The sequence below is a fragment of the Megalops cyprinoides genome, chromosome 7 (genome assembly GCF_013368585.1).
Source record: "Megalops cyprinoides isolate fMegCyp1 chromosome 7, fMegCyp1.pri, whole genome shotgun sequence".
Lineage (NCBI taxonomy): Eukaryota > Metazoa > Chordata > Actinopteri > Elopiformes > Megalopidae > Megalops > Megalops cyprinoides.
This window is the reverse complement of record NC_050589.1, coordinates 12,662,789-12,682,258: the sequence shown is the minus strand read 5'-3', so window position 1 is coordinate 12,682,258 and position 19,470 is coordinate 12,662,789. Positions and strand designations below refer to the sequence as shown.

The 19,470-nt window shown below is 41.1% G+C and overlaps 2 protein-coding genes across 2 annotated transcripts; both read left to right on the top strand.

Moving 5' to 3' along the window:
• Positions 1-697: 697 nt before the first annotated feature.
• LOC118781276 (leukocyte surface antigen CD53-like) lies at positions 698-9,732 on the top strand. Its single transcript, XM_036534240.1, has 8 exons — positions 698-760; positions 3,029-3,112; positions 4,464-4,652; positions 5,020-5,094; positions 5,503-5,613; positions 7,266-7,373; positions 7,698-7,781; positions 9,141-9,732. The coding sequence occupies exons 2-8, from the start codon at positions 3,047-3,049 to the stop codon at positions 9,207-9,209; spliced, it is 702 nt and encodes a 233-aa protein (XP_036390133.1). The 5' UTR covers positions 698-760; positions 3,029-3,046; the 3' UTR covers positions 9,210-9,732.
• Positions 9,733-10,568: 836 nt separating this feature from the next.
• On the top strand, positions 10,569-17,896 carry LOC118780878 (leukocyte surface antigen CD53-like). Its single transcript, XM_036533627.1, has 8 exons — positions 10,569-10,607; positions 12,707-12,786; positions 13,696-13,884; positions 14,357-14,431; positions 15,038-15,148; positions 15,380-15,481; positions 16,323-16,406; positions 17,375-17,896. The coding sequence occupies exons 2-8, from the start codon at positions 12,724-12,726 to the stop codon at positions 17,441-17,443; spliced, it is 693 nt and encodes a 230-aa protein (XP_036389520.1). The 5' UTR covers positions 10,569-10,607; positions 12,707-12,723; the 3' UTR covers positions 17,444-17,896.
• Positions 17,897-19,470: the final 1,574 nt, after the last annotated feature.

Genomic DNA, 19,470 nt, shown 5'->3' with positions numbered 1-19,470 from the left:
AAGAAAAAAATATTCATTACATTCAACGTTAAAAATTCCATTCTTTTTAGCTCCACTGAATCACAGGCAGGCCTCCCAAGTGGTTCAGTTAACTAAGGCACTTGCTCTGAAGTGCCGGCCATGTCCTGACTCAAACCCCAGTCTGAGCTGTGTCATTTGGCAATGATGACTGGGAGTCTGTAGTGGCACAACACAATCAGCCTTGTTAGTGAAGTAGCTTGGTAGTGTGGGTTTCCTCAATGCCTGTGAGTTCCTCTGATGACTTATACCCTCCATTTGGTGTTTGCTTTCCCGATGCACTGTGGGACTTGTAGTGAGACACACAGTTGGTGTTATTGTGTTAGTGTATAAGAGGACTGCACCAGCTGAGCCCTTGTACTTCTGTGCAAATGCAGAGGATGCCACAGTGGGTCTAGCCTGATGCACAACTGGCAACTGAGTCCCTTTTCATCTGAAACTGTCAGTGGGAATGAATGTTATCTTGGTGTTCATTGTGTTATTGTGAGGGACAAGTTACTAGGAGAAAGAAGGGAGTGGAGGTGAGACAATATCTCTTTTATTTGGCTAGTTTTCTCATGCACCTTGCGACACTCGTGCCAATACGCTCCACCCTCTTTCGGTGTGGTTAACGCCCAGATTTACATTGCCTGAGCCCCAGTCTGATGGTAGCACACGCACCAGCAAACAGAGGGGACACCAGTCACTGTGCCTGCAGCCGAGCTGCGGATTCCATGCTGCCTAATTCTGCACCTGTGTACAGGTAAGGCCTTATAACCATATACAAGTAACCCTTGTGCCTTCTCTCACTTTTCTTTAGATGGAATTTAAGATGGATGTTATTTTTTTCCATCATTTCAATTTCATTAACAGCTTGATAGACATACAGGACAATGCTGTGAAAAATATTAATAGTATAGTCTAATATATGTATTTCATTTTTCCAAGAAACAGTTGGGGGGAAGTTAAGATAGGTGTACCAAGTATGCACCAGGTTAAACGGTCATTCATGAATACACGTCACAGTCAACCCCATGGAATTCTCTGGGATTTTGGTTTCTTAGGTATGACTTTCTCATGGAACCAGCTGTACATGAATGGCTTTATTTGTACAGTCCGGATATCGTACAGTGATCTCCAAAGTCACTTGGCCCGATCATTGAATATGCCATGTTACCATCAGTAATCTGCCGTATGTAAACAGATTATTATGATATCAATCTGCCTGTGTGAATAAATTACCCGGCAGGACTGTTGCAATGAGTAACAACAGTCAGAAAGTAAATTCTAACATGCTGGCAGCATGCAGGTTAGCAGAGAGATGAATGTGTGACCTGCGTGTCCCACTGGCGAGGCATGTTGTGGCCATGGACTTAGGGCTCAGTGTTCAGCCTCCACTGTTGTCACACCAAACAGACCTGTCCTGTAAACATGGAAACAGAATCAGCCCCGCAGGAGTGACCCTGTTATATTGGTAGCTGGTATGTTTCCCTGGCAGGGAACTGCTGTTGTATCCTTGAGCAAGGTGCATAACCTTAATGGCTTCAGGTAATATCCAGTGGTATAAATGGATGATATACAATCTATGTAAGTAACTCTGGATAAGGGCGTCTGGTAAACAGTTGTGGTAGAGTCTTTTGGGTATCATGTAATGAAGACAGGAAGTGGCTAAATATCAGCAGGCCAATAGGAATTTTAATATAGCAAAGAATATAATGCATCTGATGGATATCCTTATCATGGAGAACTTACAGAGCATCACAGGATAAAAGAGAAAAATGCAAAGGACAGTTTACATACAAATTTACCAAATGCCACTATAGCAAATAGCATTATAATTTACACTGGACCCTTTGGTTTCCATTGTGATTTTATTCCATAGTCAATTTCTACCTTACCATTCTAGAGATTGATGATGAGATTAATGTTATTTTATATGGATCAGTGGTGTTTGTTCCTACTGAATGAGAAGGTCATCAGGGAAACTACTATGTATGTTTGTGTTAATGAGGATGAATCTAGATTGTTGTAGTAATGAAGCATTATCCTTCCACCTCAGTGAAAATGTTCAAGAGGACATCCAGCAACAGCGCTATCTGACAGACCTAAGAGGCTTTTGGGGTCTGTTTTGCAAACTTTGGTCTCTGAGTGTTTACAGAAAACACCCTATTGTGCTCAAAATGATAGTGTACAAGTGTCAACAGGAGGGAAAACACCGGTGACATCAGGCGGATGCGCATATTTGGAGTGAAAGGAGAGAAAAATGGAGACGATGTAGCAAGACGCAGTCCCTGCTTAGTTAGGTCTCAGAAATAAGGGCAGAGCATGACGCTGCTGCTCGTTAGCTGCTGGTAACAATTCTATTCAAATTCGATTAATCTGGCAGACAAGGGCACCACAAGTCATTGATTCACACACATACACACCTACATGTATTTACATATATTTGTACATGTAAATGTTGCTCTACATTTTATGACAATGAAACAGCCTTGTCATTTTGACCCTTTTTAAATTTATTTTTCAATCTAATCTATTTTTCTAATCTGTTTCTGATCTAATTTCTAATCTTTTTTTCCTATTTCTATTCTAATCTATTTTGAAACTTAATTTACGTGACTTTCAGTACTTTGAAATGGTAATTGATTTTACTTGCTTTGTGACCCTAGTCCTTTTTGAAGGTGGAATGTACAGATTACATTTAATCCTTAGCATAGCTATTCATGTACAGAGTTATAATGCAATATGGACTTCAAAATGGAACAGCTTGGAATTTGTAGTGGAGATGGGATTCTTCAAGACTACACATTCAAGACTACACATGTGATAGATGTGATAGATTCAGAAAAAAAATGGCCAACCAAGATTGGCTGAATAGTTTGCTTTTTGCTTTTATGTTCGTATGTTCCTATGACATGCCCAATTGACTTGAAATGTAAATGTAAAACTATTCCAGGCAACCTGTGAGTGCAGATCAACATTAGTGCACTGGAAGTGCCTGTATGTGCTAAACTGTTACCCTGTTTGGCAGAAACGGTGCGAATAAAACATGATAAACCGAAGCTGTTTGCGTTGCCTGAAGAACACGATGTGCTTCCTCAATTTCCTCTGCTGGGTAAGTCACCCCCTCGAACGCTGCACAATGGCCTCAGATGTCCAGGCGGCACGGGAGCTGATTTTGGAAGACACCGGCGGACGCCCCACTATCACTCGTCACACATAAAAACCGAAAGAAGCAGCTGAAGGAGAGGACGTCATGCAGCGAGAAATCACTAGCTGCTTTCAGTTTCAACACATCTAGGACTATTTACAAAGTTTGATAGGAGATACAAATATAAAGGTAATATCAGCTAAACCCATTAATGCTATGTGACATTATTGTCATTTCTGTCTATCCATGCTGGAAGACAAAAATGGAAGAAACATGATGTCAGGTTAGTTGGTTTCAACTAAAGACATTTTCCTACATAACTTGCTAGAGGGAAAAAGAGAATCAATAACACCCTCGCTGAAACAGAGTTAAAGACTGGTTAACATAATCCTCCTTTTAATTTGAACTTTCAGTACCAATTTGGTAAAATGAAGCAATTCTATGCTTGCTTTCATTAATGGCTAATATAAAATGAGTTAATTATGGAAAGTAACTAGCAACTATTTTAAACTGAACTTTTTCTGTTAAAAATAGAGGAACTGATATATTAAAAGCCTGCTGACTACTGCTTCTAAAAATGGCACATTTCCACATCTGTTGGTCCAGAGGGTAAAGAGCATGAGCCTGTGTAACACTATTAACCCTTTTAAATCTAAACTGGCTTTCACTCTTAAGCCTGTAAATACAGGGTTGCATAAATTAAGTGTTACTAGAGACAAAAAGGACTTCAAGTGTGCTGTGCAGATGAGAAATTATGTTTGATGTCTGCACCATCTGTCTGATGTTTCAGCTGTGTGGTGAATCCTTTTGTGTGTTTCGGATATGCTCATGTGTTTCAGCCGCTCGTGTGTTTCAACTGTGCGGTGAATCTTTTTCGCGTGTTTCAGCTGTGTGGTGAATATTTTTGTGTGTGTGTTTCAGCTGTGCGGTGAATCTTTTTCGTGTGTTTCAGCTGTGTGGTGAATTTTTTTGTGTGTGTGTTTCAGCTGTGTGGTGAATCTTTTTGTGTGTGTTTCAGCTGTGCGGTGAATCTTTTTCGCGTGTTTCAGCTGTGTGGTGAATCTTTTTGTGTATGTGTTTCAGCTGTGTGGTGAATCTTTTTGTGTGTGTGTTTCAGCTGTGTGGTGAATCTTTTTCGTGTGTTTCAGCTGTGCGGTGAACCTTTTTTGTGTGTTTCAGCTGTGTGGTGAATCTTTTTGTGCGTGTGTTTCAGCTGTGTGGTGAATCTTTTTGTGCGTGTGTTTCAGCTGTGTGGTGAATCTTTTTGTGCGTGTGTTTCAGCTGTGTGGTGAATCTTTTTGTGCATGTGTTTCAGCTGTGCGGTGCCTTCGTTCTTGCATTTGGAATCTTCATGATGATGAACTCCAGGTTCAGCTCTCTGATCCTTAGCTTTTGGCCCATCTTCCCTGCCAACACCCTGGTTGTCACGGGAACTATTGTCACCTGTGTGTGCTACCTCGGCTTCCTAGGGGCCCTGAAGGAAAACCGCTGCCTACTCATCTCTGTGAGTCTCCTGCGAAGGGCTGTGTGCAGACAAACTTCACCAATTGCTGTTTTAGATATTCACAGGCAGTACTCCCTGACTCCTAGCACCATGCAAGTGCCTAAACTCTTACACGTGTTTTACATGTTGCACGTGTTCATTGCATCATTGCATAAATATACATATGAATCACTTGATTATTACATTGTTAATTTAAATCTCATTACATTAAATCTGCTTAAAATTCTCTTGCCTTTACTCACACTTACTATAGTGACTGATCTTGTTTGATTTGCTAAGTATTGGAAGTGGGTTTTTCTTCTTGTTTTAATTTCTTTTTGTCTGTGCTTTATGCTTAAAGTGTTTTTCTTTGGCTGGGTTGTTGCAGTTCTTCATCTTGCTCTTCATTCTGATGCTAGTGGAACTGGCCATGGCTTGTGTCTTTCTGGTATACAACAGGGAGGTAAGAGTATAAAAATATTTTCACAATTAGCTGAGCTACTGAGTGTGCTATTGAAGTAGCTCTGCAATGTAGCATCATATTATCATACCAAAGTTCACAAGATTGAAACACAGTTTGTAGTAGAAAAGTATAAACAGCTCATTACAGCTACAGACATCAGGGTTTTCAACTTACAAAATGATGTATTGTCAAAAAAAAAAAAACTAAGGACAGAAGACAGTAAATAAGAGTGTGATTTTCTGAACTATGACCACAATAGGTTTTAGGCTCAAGACTTTGAAAGATCCCATTCTGATCCACTTAGCCAAAAATATTTCACCCCATGTTAAGGTATGTGAGAGGGAATCACGGAATGAAGAAATTTGCAAAGATGATGTTTTTGTTGTTTTTTTTTCCATATACATGCAGATTGACACATTCTTTGAAAATGACCTACTGCACAGCCTAGAAGCATACAAGCAGTCAACAGAAACTGGTAACCAGACTCTCAAAGATGACTTTGATGCCATCCAGAGCATAGTGAGTGATCAGTGAGGTCACTGTTTCCTTTCTTTTTAAAAGTCTTTGTTTGTATAACACAAGAGCAGGAGGAATCCAATTGCAGAGACCACACAGCAGCACAGATGGGTTGTGAAGGAAAAAGCAACTTTTACCGGAGTCCCAAAAAAAAACCCAAGCTTTGTGTACAGGAATGTACACATGGCAGGAATATACACATGGCCAAGCAAGGAACCAGGCCACAAACAGGATTTATACAGAACGCAGAACACATGACCAGGTTAACTACACACAGAGGTGAACTCAATTAACTCGAATAGAGAAGGCACAAACAGGAAGAGAGGACCTCTGGTGGTAGTCCAGAGAAGCAGCAGGCAAAAAAGAAAAATCAGACAGGTGGCTACGAGGACGCCTGCAGGTTGTTGTGGGAAAGCAGTCTCTGAAACCCTGACAGTTTGCTTGCTCGTATTGAGATAATCCATGCTCATGTTTGCAAAAATGATAAGGTGCCCAAAGATGCCCAAAATGTCAGTTCAAATGTCTTCCCACGACAAATGTATTCTCATGACAAAGCAACATTTGTGTGTCAGGGCTCCTGAGCAGCTCAGTAGTCAAGGTGCTCACTTTGAGTACAAGCTGAGCACTACAGGCCCAGTTTGAGGTGGAACAAACTCATCTCATCACCCATAGACACCCCTGTGACTCATCAGTTGCCTGGAAGTTGCTTGAATGACATCAGTGAAGCCGCACACATCCTGAAATGAGTACTTAGCTCACTGTAGTTCACCGTGTGACTTGCACTGACAAAAATATTTGCCATGGTGTGCGTAATGGAAGATTGCATTCACAATCACTCACTGCATGAGTACACTGGCTGTGATGGTGAAATGAGAATAATACATTTGACTGATGATTCCAGAATAGTGGAAAAAAGCATGGAAAAGAAACATTTGTGTTGCCAAAGTGCAAGCATTTTTAGAAAAAAACATTACCATCTACAATCTCATCTACAAACCTGGTCTTAATTTTCTGCTGATATAACATCATCTATAGCCCTCCAGCAATATCTCCTGACTGTTTTCACTGATTATGTTAAACTAAAACTGACTGACATTTAGTTCAGTTCACATTATATGAAAGTCTGACCTGGAAAAAAGCTTTTGAAATGGGCAACAGCAAATTGTTAGAATTGGCCTAGCATACTCATTTGAAAGTCACCCATGCTGGATTATGTGTTCTATCCACTACTACTGTTAATATTTTATATCAGGGAGATAACTAGCTGACTAGCCAGCCATATGAAACACTGCCATCAACTCAAAACTCTGTATACCATTATTTTTCTAAGAAAGAGAGGATTAGAGAAAGAATGGTCCCACATTCAGTGGCGCTAATACCTGTGTGTTTACACTGGTAGAGTGTTACTGCTGTGTGCATGCACATAGTTACAACGTCCATGCAGTTTTAAAACTTGGTTTGTGGTTTGCGTAAATATACTTGCATAACAACCACTACGTGTATGCACGCATTAGTTTCTACAACAGTACACATCAGGATTACTTATGTACAGTGTAAATACATACTGTAGGTATTAGTCCCACTTAATGCAAATTATGGCAGAGGGGATTACCTATGTGTGCTGCCTTATCTAGTTACTGTTTTTTTTTTTTCAGTTCAAGTGCTGTGGAGTCCATGGGGTTTCTGACTGGGAGGGTAACGTGCCCATCTCTTGCTGCACTTCTGACCCCTGCAATAGCAGCCCTCAGGAGAACTGGCAAGAGGTTTAACACCGAACGCATCACTGTATCTTGTCAGCTCCTAAAATCCTCGATCATGCTTTAGGTGTTCTTGGTATTGATTTTGCAGCTCTAAAACCACATTCTAGTAATCTTGTCATTTCTCATGAAAAACTACAACAAACAGCTTGTCGGTGTAATCCATACCAAACGTTCACTGAAGGGATTTAAATTGGTATTTGGTGCAACCTGTAGTAAAATTTATTCCCATTTTATTTTAAAAATGCTGCTTCCAGGAGAAAGTAGTTGAAAGGCTCTCACATGCAGAGAGCAACATGAATATGCCTTGCTCTCTGAACTCTCTCACAGGGCTGTCACCTCAAGCTGAGGAACTGGTTTGCACGGAACTTCCTGAGCACAGGAGCTGGTGTGGTCTCAATGTTCATCCTTCAGGTACCGTGGGCTTAAACCATGGTCTTGCCACATTTAAGTCATGGTCCTAACTCTGTAGCTGTGTGTTTCTTCTAAACCTCTAATCTCTCAAAAGAAGATGTTTGACAAAATAGCTATGATCACCTACATTTAAAATGTTTCTCTGCAGTTCCAGTTATACGCTATTAATTATGTCCTTTTCCAAGATTACATTTGAAGTGGTTTTTTTTCTGAGTAAACCACTTTTGGGATGGTACAGAAATAATGGATGCATTTAACTGAAATGTAATGTGTAGCATACTGCACACACTACACTTTCCTCATCCTGCACCATGGTTGTCTTTTTTGTTCCAGTTGAGATGTTTGATGTGGAGGTTGTAAATGAGGTCTCAAATCAAGACTTGTTAATAATGTATTAAGTCCTTTGTGAATAATGTGTTTCATTTCCTTGCTTATATACACAAAAGTAACACTGTAGTATTTACCTTAAATATGATTAAATGTCCCTAGTCAATTCACTTTCATAAAGCCTAAGATAATCAATTAATTGAACATGTAAAATGTAATAACATGAGTCTTTATTACTAATTTGTACTTATGAGAATGCATCTTTTTACATTTGAACACCATCAGCTTTATAGTACTCATATTTATCAGAAAATTATAAACAAAAATGTAGACGTGAAAATGAAAATAGAAAATATTAGAAATATTAAGACCTAAAACAGAGAGGCAGACTGTCAGGGCCAAGGACATCACAAACCATTAATTCCCAATGATTTTGGGAGACATTACAACACTTATGTGATAACTTACAGAACGTTTCCATGCAATGTATTTGGAAACACCTTGTGACATCAGATAGACCCCTATCTTGTCTGGTTCTGCTTTTTAACTGTAGGAGGAGGAAGCAGCCCTAGTAAAAGTGGATTTTCTCATCCACTCACTTTCCAAAGCACCTTTCACACTGCAGGGAAAGGCAGCTCTTTCCTAGCTTTCCCCCCACCATTGGGGGGCAAAACTTGAGTGTGAAAGGGGCCTAGCATTCAATTGGCCTCATTCTTGAGTGTGAAAGGCCACCGGCGCAAAAGCAGCTTTTTAATGTTGGCATATTACCGGCAGGTTTGATATTTTTCAATGTGAAAGAGACTTCAGTGAGAGGAGGCTCCCAAAACTACTCATTTTACCATCAGATTGTGAAAAGTGAGCAGACATGCTTTATCTCCTTATCTCCATGCATTACTCCAGAGGATTCCCAGGTGCTGGACCAAATCCCTGCACTGGGATCATCTTTCACAACCTGATATGGCACGGCTCTGTCTGTGTCCTACCATGGCTGCAGTAAGATTGCCATTTAAGTGCATGTCCCTGTGTCCACAGTTCTTCTGCTTGTGCTTCACTGTCCCTCTCTTCTGTCACCTGAGTCGGACTGGACTTGGATACAAATGAACAGAGACTCCACCCCCCAACCTTCCTGTGGTCCATGACCTATCGCCACACAGCAGCACCGAGTTCAGAGAGGCTGATCTGGGAACTGTAACACATTGATGTGCCTGCTCTTCAGTCTTTAAAAAGCCTTCATTTTTAAAATTCTGAACGGGAACCTGATTCTTCACCCCCAACTCCTTATGCACTTTAATGGCTTCAGGTGCAATGTTGACAGCCAGCTACTAAACAAAACTCTGTATCTGAAGAGAGAGCTACAGATTTAGCTATTTTGAAAGTTACCATGGGATTATTGTTTGGCTGTGGTTTGTGAATTAAATGTGCTTTTTTTAAACCAATACCATCTTAAGTGTCTACCAGCCCTCACCTAAATTTAGCTTATTTTGTAAGCTAGCTACCAAACTATCAGTAGCAACATTGTTCAAATAGTTAATTTGGCTACCATGATTGAACATTTCATTAAGCAAGTTACCTAAATAGCTATCTGTGCTCTACATCTGTTAATTAATTAGATTTATTAATTTAATTTGTAATTTGTAATATATACATTTATTGAACTTGTAATTTGAATATTAAAGTTAATATTCAAATTACACCCTTTCCTGTTGCAGTTCACAAATATTAGCTAATGTAACTATGTCATTAACATAGCTTTAACATGCATGCTAACCAGCTCAGCCTATTCCTTTTGCTATTGGAAAATACTGTATTGTGTTTCATTCTATTACAAAAAAATAGAAATAAACATTTACATTTGAAGTTACTCTGTTCTCATCCTGAGTTTATTATGGCTCAGAATTCAAAAACAACAGAAATTGCTGATTCTCAGTAGGTAGCCGTCAAGCTAGCAAACCAAAGAACATTAGCTTGTTGGCAAAGTCATTAACATTTACATTTACATTTATTTATTTAGCAGACGCTTTTATCCAAAGCGACTTACAAAAGCACATTAAGCAACAGTAACTGCCTACATTTTAGTTGCTTGATGAATAGCAAAAATGTTCTACTGCAGCAGTTCTGCAGCCTGCCAGAACATATGGACTGAGTAGTGTGTAACCTATATTGTGTTTCCCATACAATAATGTTTGCACATTTGCAATGGAACAGCTTCTGTCTTTCAGGGGTTTGTTACATTGGTAGAAAAAGGAAGAGGAAAACCTCAACATCTATGAATAAACTCCACCCCACTCCTGCACAGTTAACACTTACAAGTGCACTGCGACCTGTCACACAAGGGAAGTACCGCCGACAGCGCACGTCAACACATTGGGTCTTTCACCATCACTACTCTGAGACTAAAGAACTAAAGAACAAAAAAGATTCTGAAGAAAAGAAAAAAAAAGATTTTTGACAACTTGGGTCGCTGTTTAAACAAAACAGGAAAGTGTTTTATCTGACCAGGTAAGTTTACGTTACTGTAACTGATGGCTAATCACTGGCGCATTTTGTTGTGAATTTAGAACTGCCAGTGCTGCTAATGCTAGTTGTCGCTCTTTGTCTGTGTCTGCCATTCTTTTCGCAATAGGCCTCTCCTTCGATATTCTTTGTAAGGTGAACGTACTCTTTCCCATCAAATATGCATGTGGATGAGCAGCTTCTACAGAATTTTGTTCTTGTGTTTGAGTGTCACGTTTAGTGTTCCACTAGAAACGCACAAGGAGACGGAAAGTGATTCTTTTGTATTTTGAACGGAACAAGGCCCAGAACCACAAGAGAAACAGGAAACATTGCACTGTGTCGCCTACCTTGTATTACTATTTCACATTTAATAGTATAGACTGTACAATGACAGTTTCAGCATGAAAGAGTTAATATTTTCTCATATGAAAATAGTTCAAAATCAAGACTGGTAATATTAGCACATAGTCGTGAGATTTTTTTTAACAGTAATTATTGGGGCTCTTTTTTTGACCCATGTTGTAGTTAATTTATGTATGAAGGGACTGACTTTTTTTTTTTTTTTGGTCTAAATGGCAGCGAAATACAGTTTCATGCTATAAGAGGAAGGAAAAGTTGCTGGCAAAAAAAACCCAATCACGTCTGGCAGGGCCCGGATGACATCATAATAATCAGGGGCTCTTTTCACCAAGCCAAAGCTGTATGAGCTTCTGCCCCATCAAAGTGCAAACAGTTACATCACGTTTCACAGTCACACAATGTGTGATTATGATTTGGTAATTGCTTGAATTTTCTGGCCTCTACTGGGGCACTAAGACCCTGCAGAAACACAGTGCTTATCAGTAGCTATTTTTTTGTACTTTGACGTCAGCATGGTCATCAGAAATTACCGCTGACATGGCCGTGTTTGGGTGGTAGCCATACTGTTGTGGTAGTGGTTGTGCATATCTGGGGTACACTTGCATTTTAAGCACAACCCAGCTGCCATTTTTACCTTAGCGTTTTTGCCACCTAACAAATAAGGTGAAGTCGGAGGCAGATTATTCCCAGAACTGGTGACCACTCCGTGTTCTGAGAACAAGTTACCTGGAGTTTGATTGGCTGCTGAGAAAAAGAGCTGTTTCCGAATAGTCCCAAGCGGCTGAGATGGCAAGGCGTTAACTTTGAGCACAGACTCAGCCTGACAGTCTGGGCTGGAAACCAGCCCTGTCACTTGCCAGCAATGACCAGCATCTCACAGGAGAGAGGCTGGACAGCTGGCCAGGGATTCCTCTTCTCACCATTCTCAGGCACCCTGCAATTCTTCAGGCACCTGCAAGTTGCTCGGATGTCAGCGATGTAGCGTCTATCCACCCATAAGATTCCACTTCATCGCGGTGCACTGTGTCACTTGTAGTGCAAAAAAGAGCTATTGGCTGCTAGTGAGTGAATTGGAAAGTGGCATTCCTCTTGCCTCACCACCGCTGTGAAAGTGAAGAGGTTCTGATTGGCCTTTTCCCAGATGTCAGGTGAATTCAGATGCGGAACTGACAGTAATTCAGGGAAATTGTCCTATCAACACCACATTGGTTTCCAGGCCCAGGCTGTAGGGCTCAGCATGCACTGAAAGAGAACACATCTCTGACTGAGCTACTCAGGAGCCCCGCCCCTCTTTCCACTTATGGAAGGAAACACAGAGCCTTTAACACACTGACACTCAGCTTCTGGTGATATTTATTTTTGGATATTGAGCAAGACATTTACACCACCCTAGCAAGATTTTCCTCATGTACTTACAGCTTTTTTATTGTGAACACAGACAGTGCCTGCGGGACTCATTACTGATTAATCCGTTAAAGAACTGTTTTTGCTGCTTCATCACCCGTTGGTTGTTAAACACATGAAAGCAGAAAATGGCTGTGCAACAGAAACTGTAAAGGGAAGTTTGCTTCTGTATTTGTTTCCTTTTAAAAAAGACAGTGGAAACTACACTCGCATACCCTGTCTCACACTCTCATGCTGTCATACTCAAACTCATGAATTCCACTTTGTGTGCATGGAGGTGTTACACCATGGGCCTTCTCATGCCTTCTCAAGCTGTGTTTAATGACCATGTTTTGCAGAGGTGAACACAGAGGAGATGTCTCAGAGCTGTCTCAACTGTCTGAAGTACACCATGTGTGTGGTAAACTTCATTTGCTGGGTAGGTCACTTGGGTGTTAATTGCACTGTGTGAGCTCCGTTATCACAATAAGGAGAGGAAATCAGTCAGACATGCATTCTTCATTCCATAGAAGTGTACTTGTGTTTCACAGGGGAGTCACAGGAGACCAAACCAAAAATAAAGACCATATTGTCACATGAGAAATAGTCTTATATTTAGCAAAATGTCATGTTGAGGTGTAATATAGACATATGCTGCAAGATTCAGTGGGTCTCATTAACATAAGGAGAAAGGCAAGGTACTTCAATGACTACGTTCAAGTGTGCATTAATATTTTGTTATTCACTCTTACCCAAATATTCAAGTATTCCACTGCTGGGAAACTCAAAAGGACATGTGTGATATTGCTCTATTAAATGGAATATTGAATTCCAAATATGCGTTTACATCTGCGCATGTTCAGTGTTTTCAACGGAATCTTGGGTCATAATTCACTCATAAGCTAGAAGTCAAGGGTAACAGTAAAAGATGAAATTTCTGGAGTGATGAGGAGACAGTTGATTTGAATTGAATTGAATTGATTGCAATAACTTCTTTATCAACATTGCTTAGAACACAGCACAAGATAATGCAAAAGTGAGCACCTTCCAAGCTGTTCTTCTATAATAGGACAGTAAGCAGCAAAACGCGCACCTGTCCATGACAGGTACTACTCAGAGTGCTCTGATTACCGTGTGTACAAGAATATTAGCCATGGTCGTATTTCATGGTGCCTGTAAACAGCTTATTTGTGATATGACTGTAACTAGGGAAAGGACCATTACCTACAATAATAAGTGCTTGTAAACATAGTTACTGAGAATTATTTCAGTTAAGTTACAAAGGTGTGGACAGGACAGGAAGTGATGACACATTATTGAGTAAGTGTCCCTCTGTTTCCCACGGCAGCTGTTTGGGGCCACCACCCTTGGGTTGGGCGTTTACCTGATGATGAACTCCAAGTTCTCCTCCCTGATTCCCACCCTAGCCTCCTTGAACATCGCCAACACACTGATCATCATAGGCACCATTGTCACCTGCATCTCCTTTCTAGGGTTCCTGGGAGCCCTAAAAGAGAACCGATGCCTGCTTGTATCCGTGGGTTTTCCCCTCTCCTCTGTACTGTCGCAACTAAAACAGACGTCACAGATATTCTGACCAGATCTGACCTGTGTTCTTCTGTCCTCCATAATTACTCATCTGGGGGGGTTGCCATTGGTTACAGGAGATTCCAGTCTTGTCTGCACTGCCTGCAATGCTGTCTGTGGGTGTTCTGCTTTAGACCATGTCCCTTCAGCTGTGTTCATGGGAACCGAGTAATTCAGAACACTCGCAGCTTGGACAATGTGAGAAACACACCTTTCAATGTGAACCACACAGTGCGGACTATCTGGTCAGAATGTCCATATTCAGACAGGGAAACAGTTCGCATTCACACTCTGAGTAATTCCCCTCTCACACTGACTCATTAGCGCATTTTTGAATTTAACTGTGCTTCGTCTCAGTGCTGAGCTGTAGCTAGGCTGCACTGGAATCACTGCTGGAATTCTCACATGTTGGGTCATTGCAGTTCTTCGTCCTGCTGTTCATCCTGATGGTGGCGGAGTTGGGCATGGCCTGCGCGATGCTGATGTTCGAGAGCGAGGTGAGAGGACTCGAGGAAAAATAGACAGCAGGAGAGAGGACTCAGGAGCTGAAGAGAGGACTCAGTGGTGGGAGACAGGATTCTGGTGGAAAAGGATCCAGATAGTGGTAGAAAAAATTCTGGGTAGGGCCAGAGAGGAAAATGGAAAGCGGGATTTAAGGCTCAGGGGTGGGAGAGAGGATTCTGAGAAATGTCAGTGACTGATATAGCTGGCAACAGTATAGATACATGGTGTGATGCACCAGTGAACACGTCACACAAACAGTGGCGATTCGACAGCTCCATTCACACTGCGCAATCAGCAGTACAGAGCCAGCTGTAAGATACCACAGTGACAGCATGAAGGCTGACCTCAAAAAGCCAGCTAGACTGCACGTGGACACCTTTCACACTGAGCTGAAGACAGCTCTGGGGAAAAGCTGTGAGAAAGTCAACTTTTGCTACAGTATAAATGGGGCTGAAGAGAGAGATGATTAAGAATTGGATTATGTGTGGGGTAATGTATTGAGGCGTAGAAGGAGGGACAGGGAGTGGAATGAGGGAGAAAGAGGGGTGAGTGGGGAAGAGAGAGGAATGATTGATGTGATGTCTGTGTTCTGGAAACAGATTGACACATTTTTCAAGAAGGACCTAATGAACAGTCTCAAAGAATCCAAGGAGTCACGCAAACACGGGAACAGCACAATCAAAGATGACTGGGACAGAGTTCAGATTACGGTAAATATTTCAGAGCACGGCAAATACCTCAGAACATGGTGAGCACTTGTATGTGACCGGTAGCCTGGTTTTAAGTGGAGAATCTCTTGTGCCAAACAGTTTCACACCAGTTTTGACTCCAAAATACATCCACATGATGGTTAACTTTGAAAGACACACACTCATTACACGTTGTTCAAACCGCACATGGAAGACCTGGTATGTCTCTCATCCATCTCCCCTTCCTTCCAGTTCCAGTGCTGCGGTGTCACCAATGTGTCTGACTGGAACAGCAGTGTGCCGACGTCGTGCTGTGTGACAGAAACCTGCACACCTCCGAAATACTGGCCAGAGGTATGGTCTCAGTGACATGACGGAGAGAGAGTGAACCTGTGTAGAAATGCCCCCCTTTAGCACCACGCGCCACTCACATGCCAGAGCAGGCTGATCCGCAGCCAGGTGTAGCCACCAGCCTCTGAACGTAGCATCGCGCCAACGTGTGCTTGGCCGGGTAATGCTCAGGGCAGAACACACTGCCCCCTGCAGGTGATTCAGCTCCAGGCTGACATGCGCGCGGTCTGATGCCTTTACAGTGGAGATGATGTGGCCAGGGTTAGGTCCAGGTGCCGCTGTAGCACACCGTGCAGGGAGATGCCGTAATCAGATGTAGGGAGGTTGCGGAGCGGTGGGGTGTGTGACTGCCCTGGTCACGGTCAGTCAGGAGACGTGCGTGTCTGAGCCCACTGTATGGAGGCTGCAGGAGTGATATTCTAGTGTTGCTCCCCGCTGAACGCCAGGCAGCCTGGGTTGGCGGTGTTCCTGTTTGCAGCATCACGGTGGCATTCCCTTGCTACTTCCTGACTGCTGTGATAGTTTGGAGCAAGTTTTCTCTAGTACCCATAAAAAAGTCACAGGCGCAGAAGCAGAAGAAAGTGATACATCCAGATTTGCACATTTACAAACCTTTATACTGTATACAGAGGGTTATAATATATCCTATATTCACCACTCTGTGAAATGGCAACAATTTTTTTTTTCTAACAGTCATATTGCACCATTTGCAGTATTTTCTTTGTCATGTCATTCTTTATGCTCCCTTCAGAAGTTACACTGTCACATCTGCATCACTGTGGGGTCTGTGTCTCCTCTGGAATAACAGTGCTGCTCTTCTCTGACTCTCACGCTTCCCTCTCAGGGCTGTTACAACAAGGTGAAGACATGGTTTGAGGAGAATCTCCTGAGCACGGGGCTTGGCGTGATTGGCCTGTGTGTTATTGAGGTACCTTGCACTTTGAAGTCTCTGGCCTTTTAACAGTGGCTTAACTGCTTACAGCAAAACGGTGGCTGCGCGTTTGTTTTAAAAGATTGATGTATAGTTCAAATCAAAAGAGTCTGAAGTGTAATTACAGTTTGGTTCATTTTGTGTTAATGGTCGCTCTTTCACGCAATCAAACTACAGTTGGGCGACAATCCACCATCAAAACGGTGATACCAGAAATGGCGGTCTTTGTAAGCTGTCATTGTATGAGTTTAGTTTGTGCTTTCAGGTCTGTCTGAGAATAGTAGGCTTGTTGAGTTGGCTCTAAGTCTCCACCTTGGACTGTACCTGCTGAGGACACACCTGACCTGAACATTAGCATAATTTTGGTCAACAGGACCATTTTTTGCCTGTTAGCGATGGTGTTATGAAAATATAGACGCAAATATATGGGGCGAGGTATATTTTTTAAAAATATAATTTTGGTTAAAAAAATCTGCCTTAAATTTGGACCAGTGCAGTGCTGTCCATTAGTAAAGCCTGACATTAGCCTGATATCTCCTAAAGCTATTCTAGTCTGATATCTCGCTGAAGGGTACAGCTCCCTAGCAAGGATACGATTATGCAATCATCTGGTTCCAAATTCACTTTCCTGTCCAGCATGACATAAAATTGCCCTACCAGTTTTCTGGTAATAAACATGCTAACATGAGTATAGTAGTCAAAAACAGCATTCCATTAGATATCATTTTCCTATTGGGAAGAACTCATCAAGTATTACCAACAGTATGGAGATTCTTATAGAAGATTTTCTGTTCAAATCAACTTGTATTGATGAGCTAATTGATAGGGAAGCAGGCGCAGTGCTCATCAGATATCTGTCTCTCTCTAAGGCTTGATGTGAAGCTTTTTAAGTGATGACTGCCACCTGTGGGTGAACAGGGTCACGGTCAGCTTTCATATTCATTCTCTCTTATCTGATCCTTCAGGTCCTGGGCATGTGTTTTGCCATGACCCTCTTCTGCCATATCAGTCGATCTGGACTGGGGTACAAGTAACAAAAGTCTGGCCCTCTTCCCTGCGTTCCATCACCCATCCAAAGACAGATCCACCTGAGCTGGGGTTTCTCCAGTGACCACTCTGCTCTCCAGCAGCAACCGGCCCTGTTATCTCACAAAACAATTATTATGCCCACTTTATCATTCCAGTCAATGGGCATCCTAACTGGCAAAGTAGTAATGGAGCTGAGAGTTTCCAGAAAGAAAATGTATAAAGTATGCCTAAATCCTCCAGCTCTGCTATAAGGCCAGATTTTAGTCATGGTTCATTTTATCATTGAAATATTATTATTATCACATAGGTAATTATGGCATATTTTGTAGATTAAATTCCACTTGTAGTTCATTAGTGGTTTTTTTTCAGGGAAATGAGCATACAATATTATTTACAGTTATAGCAGAAGAATGGGGATTTTGGGGGTTTTTTGAGGGGGGGATGTAATCCAGAAAACTCAGCACTTTCATTTTGTTACTGCTTTTTTAGATTTTTTTTTAAACATTTCTACATGATTGCTTCTGACATCCCGTTGATTAATATACATAGACATGTTCAATACAATCATAAATTGAAATGATATTCTGTAACATTGTTCTCACAGATCATCATATCAGTTATAAGTTAATGTTCAGGTAAGCTGTTGTTGCGATGTTCTAACAAATATTTTGTTCTGTCTGTACATTTACGTCATGTTGGTAAACTTTGAAAGATAATTTTTATAAGCATTATTATGCACAAAGGAACACAATAAGTTTGTACAACTGTTGTGTGCTTATATTTTGTCAGATTGATGCTCGATCACTCTGTTACTGTTTGCAGTATCTATTACATGTAAAAATAGAAGCAGTTTGCTGTAGTAGAGAGTTTTGAAAATCATTCAGTTTTCAGAACAAGATGAAAAACAAATTTAATGTACTGTGCCATAATGTCATAATTGGTTCAGTGCATTGAACTGTTATAAATTATCAGTTATCAATTGTGTTTCAATAAAACAAAAACCTGTTAAAAAAAGTTATAGTGGCCTTCATGCTATAACTGTGTGTCCTGCTAGAAAGACACACACTTTGAGAACTAGAGGATTGGTTGTATGTCCCTACACCTCTACATGTCATTTGAAATGGGTGGTGCTTTTTTTAGTCACAGAGGCAAAACACATGGGAATCACCACCATCACATCTGCATTTGCGCATCTGAAACCATACTACCACATTCAATATGCTGTGGTACGAATAAGGAAATGGCCAAGATGGAGGTTTTGAGCTTTGTTCAATTACTTTTTTTTAGAAGTGATTAAACTCATTTTTATGAATAATTTGTGAATGTGTATTTCTGGGAAAACACTGGAGCCATAATCAGCTGTTCTGCTTTTAATGCCTCTCTGCATTTTTAATATGAAATGAAAAAAAAATCTTTTTATAACAGGTTTTATGCAAGGTAACATTCCCAATATACAGACTTGAATTATAATTTATGACATCATACAACATCCATGCCTCAAATTAAAATCTACAACTTGTTTAAATCCAGTTTTGTTGTGGAATACCCATTTGTTTAGCTAGTTTAAAATTACGGCTGCCTGACCACACAGAAACAGCAAGCCACAGGTAGGCCACATGCCTTCCTATCACTATCTGCATCGTTGCATGGTGATTCACTTCCTCTTTCAGTTCATTTCGAGAACATCAGATAATTTCAGTTCACTTCAAACACCAAAACAAGGAAATGACATCAACAAAATAAGACGGCCCTCATCCTGTTAAAAACACAGAAATCAACCACAGCCTGCAGAGAAAGGACGATCAGCGGAAACATGAAGGAGGAAAGGGGGTTTTAGTTTTGTTGGAGTGAGAAAAAGCACATACATTTCATTTTTCACGTTTTTCCCCTTTATGCAACAGTGTTTCGAAATCGCCAATTGCACAATTAGGCTCGTCTCACTGCTACCAGTTGGTTCCACCTGTTTTTGCTGCCTTAAAATGAAATCAGCTTGTGCAGAATAAACGCTTTAAGATAAAGTTTTTCATTTTAA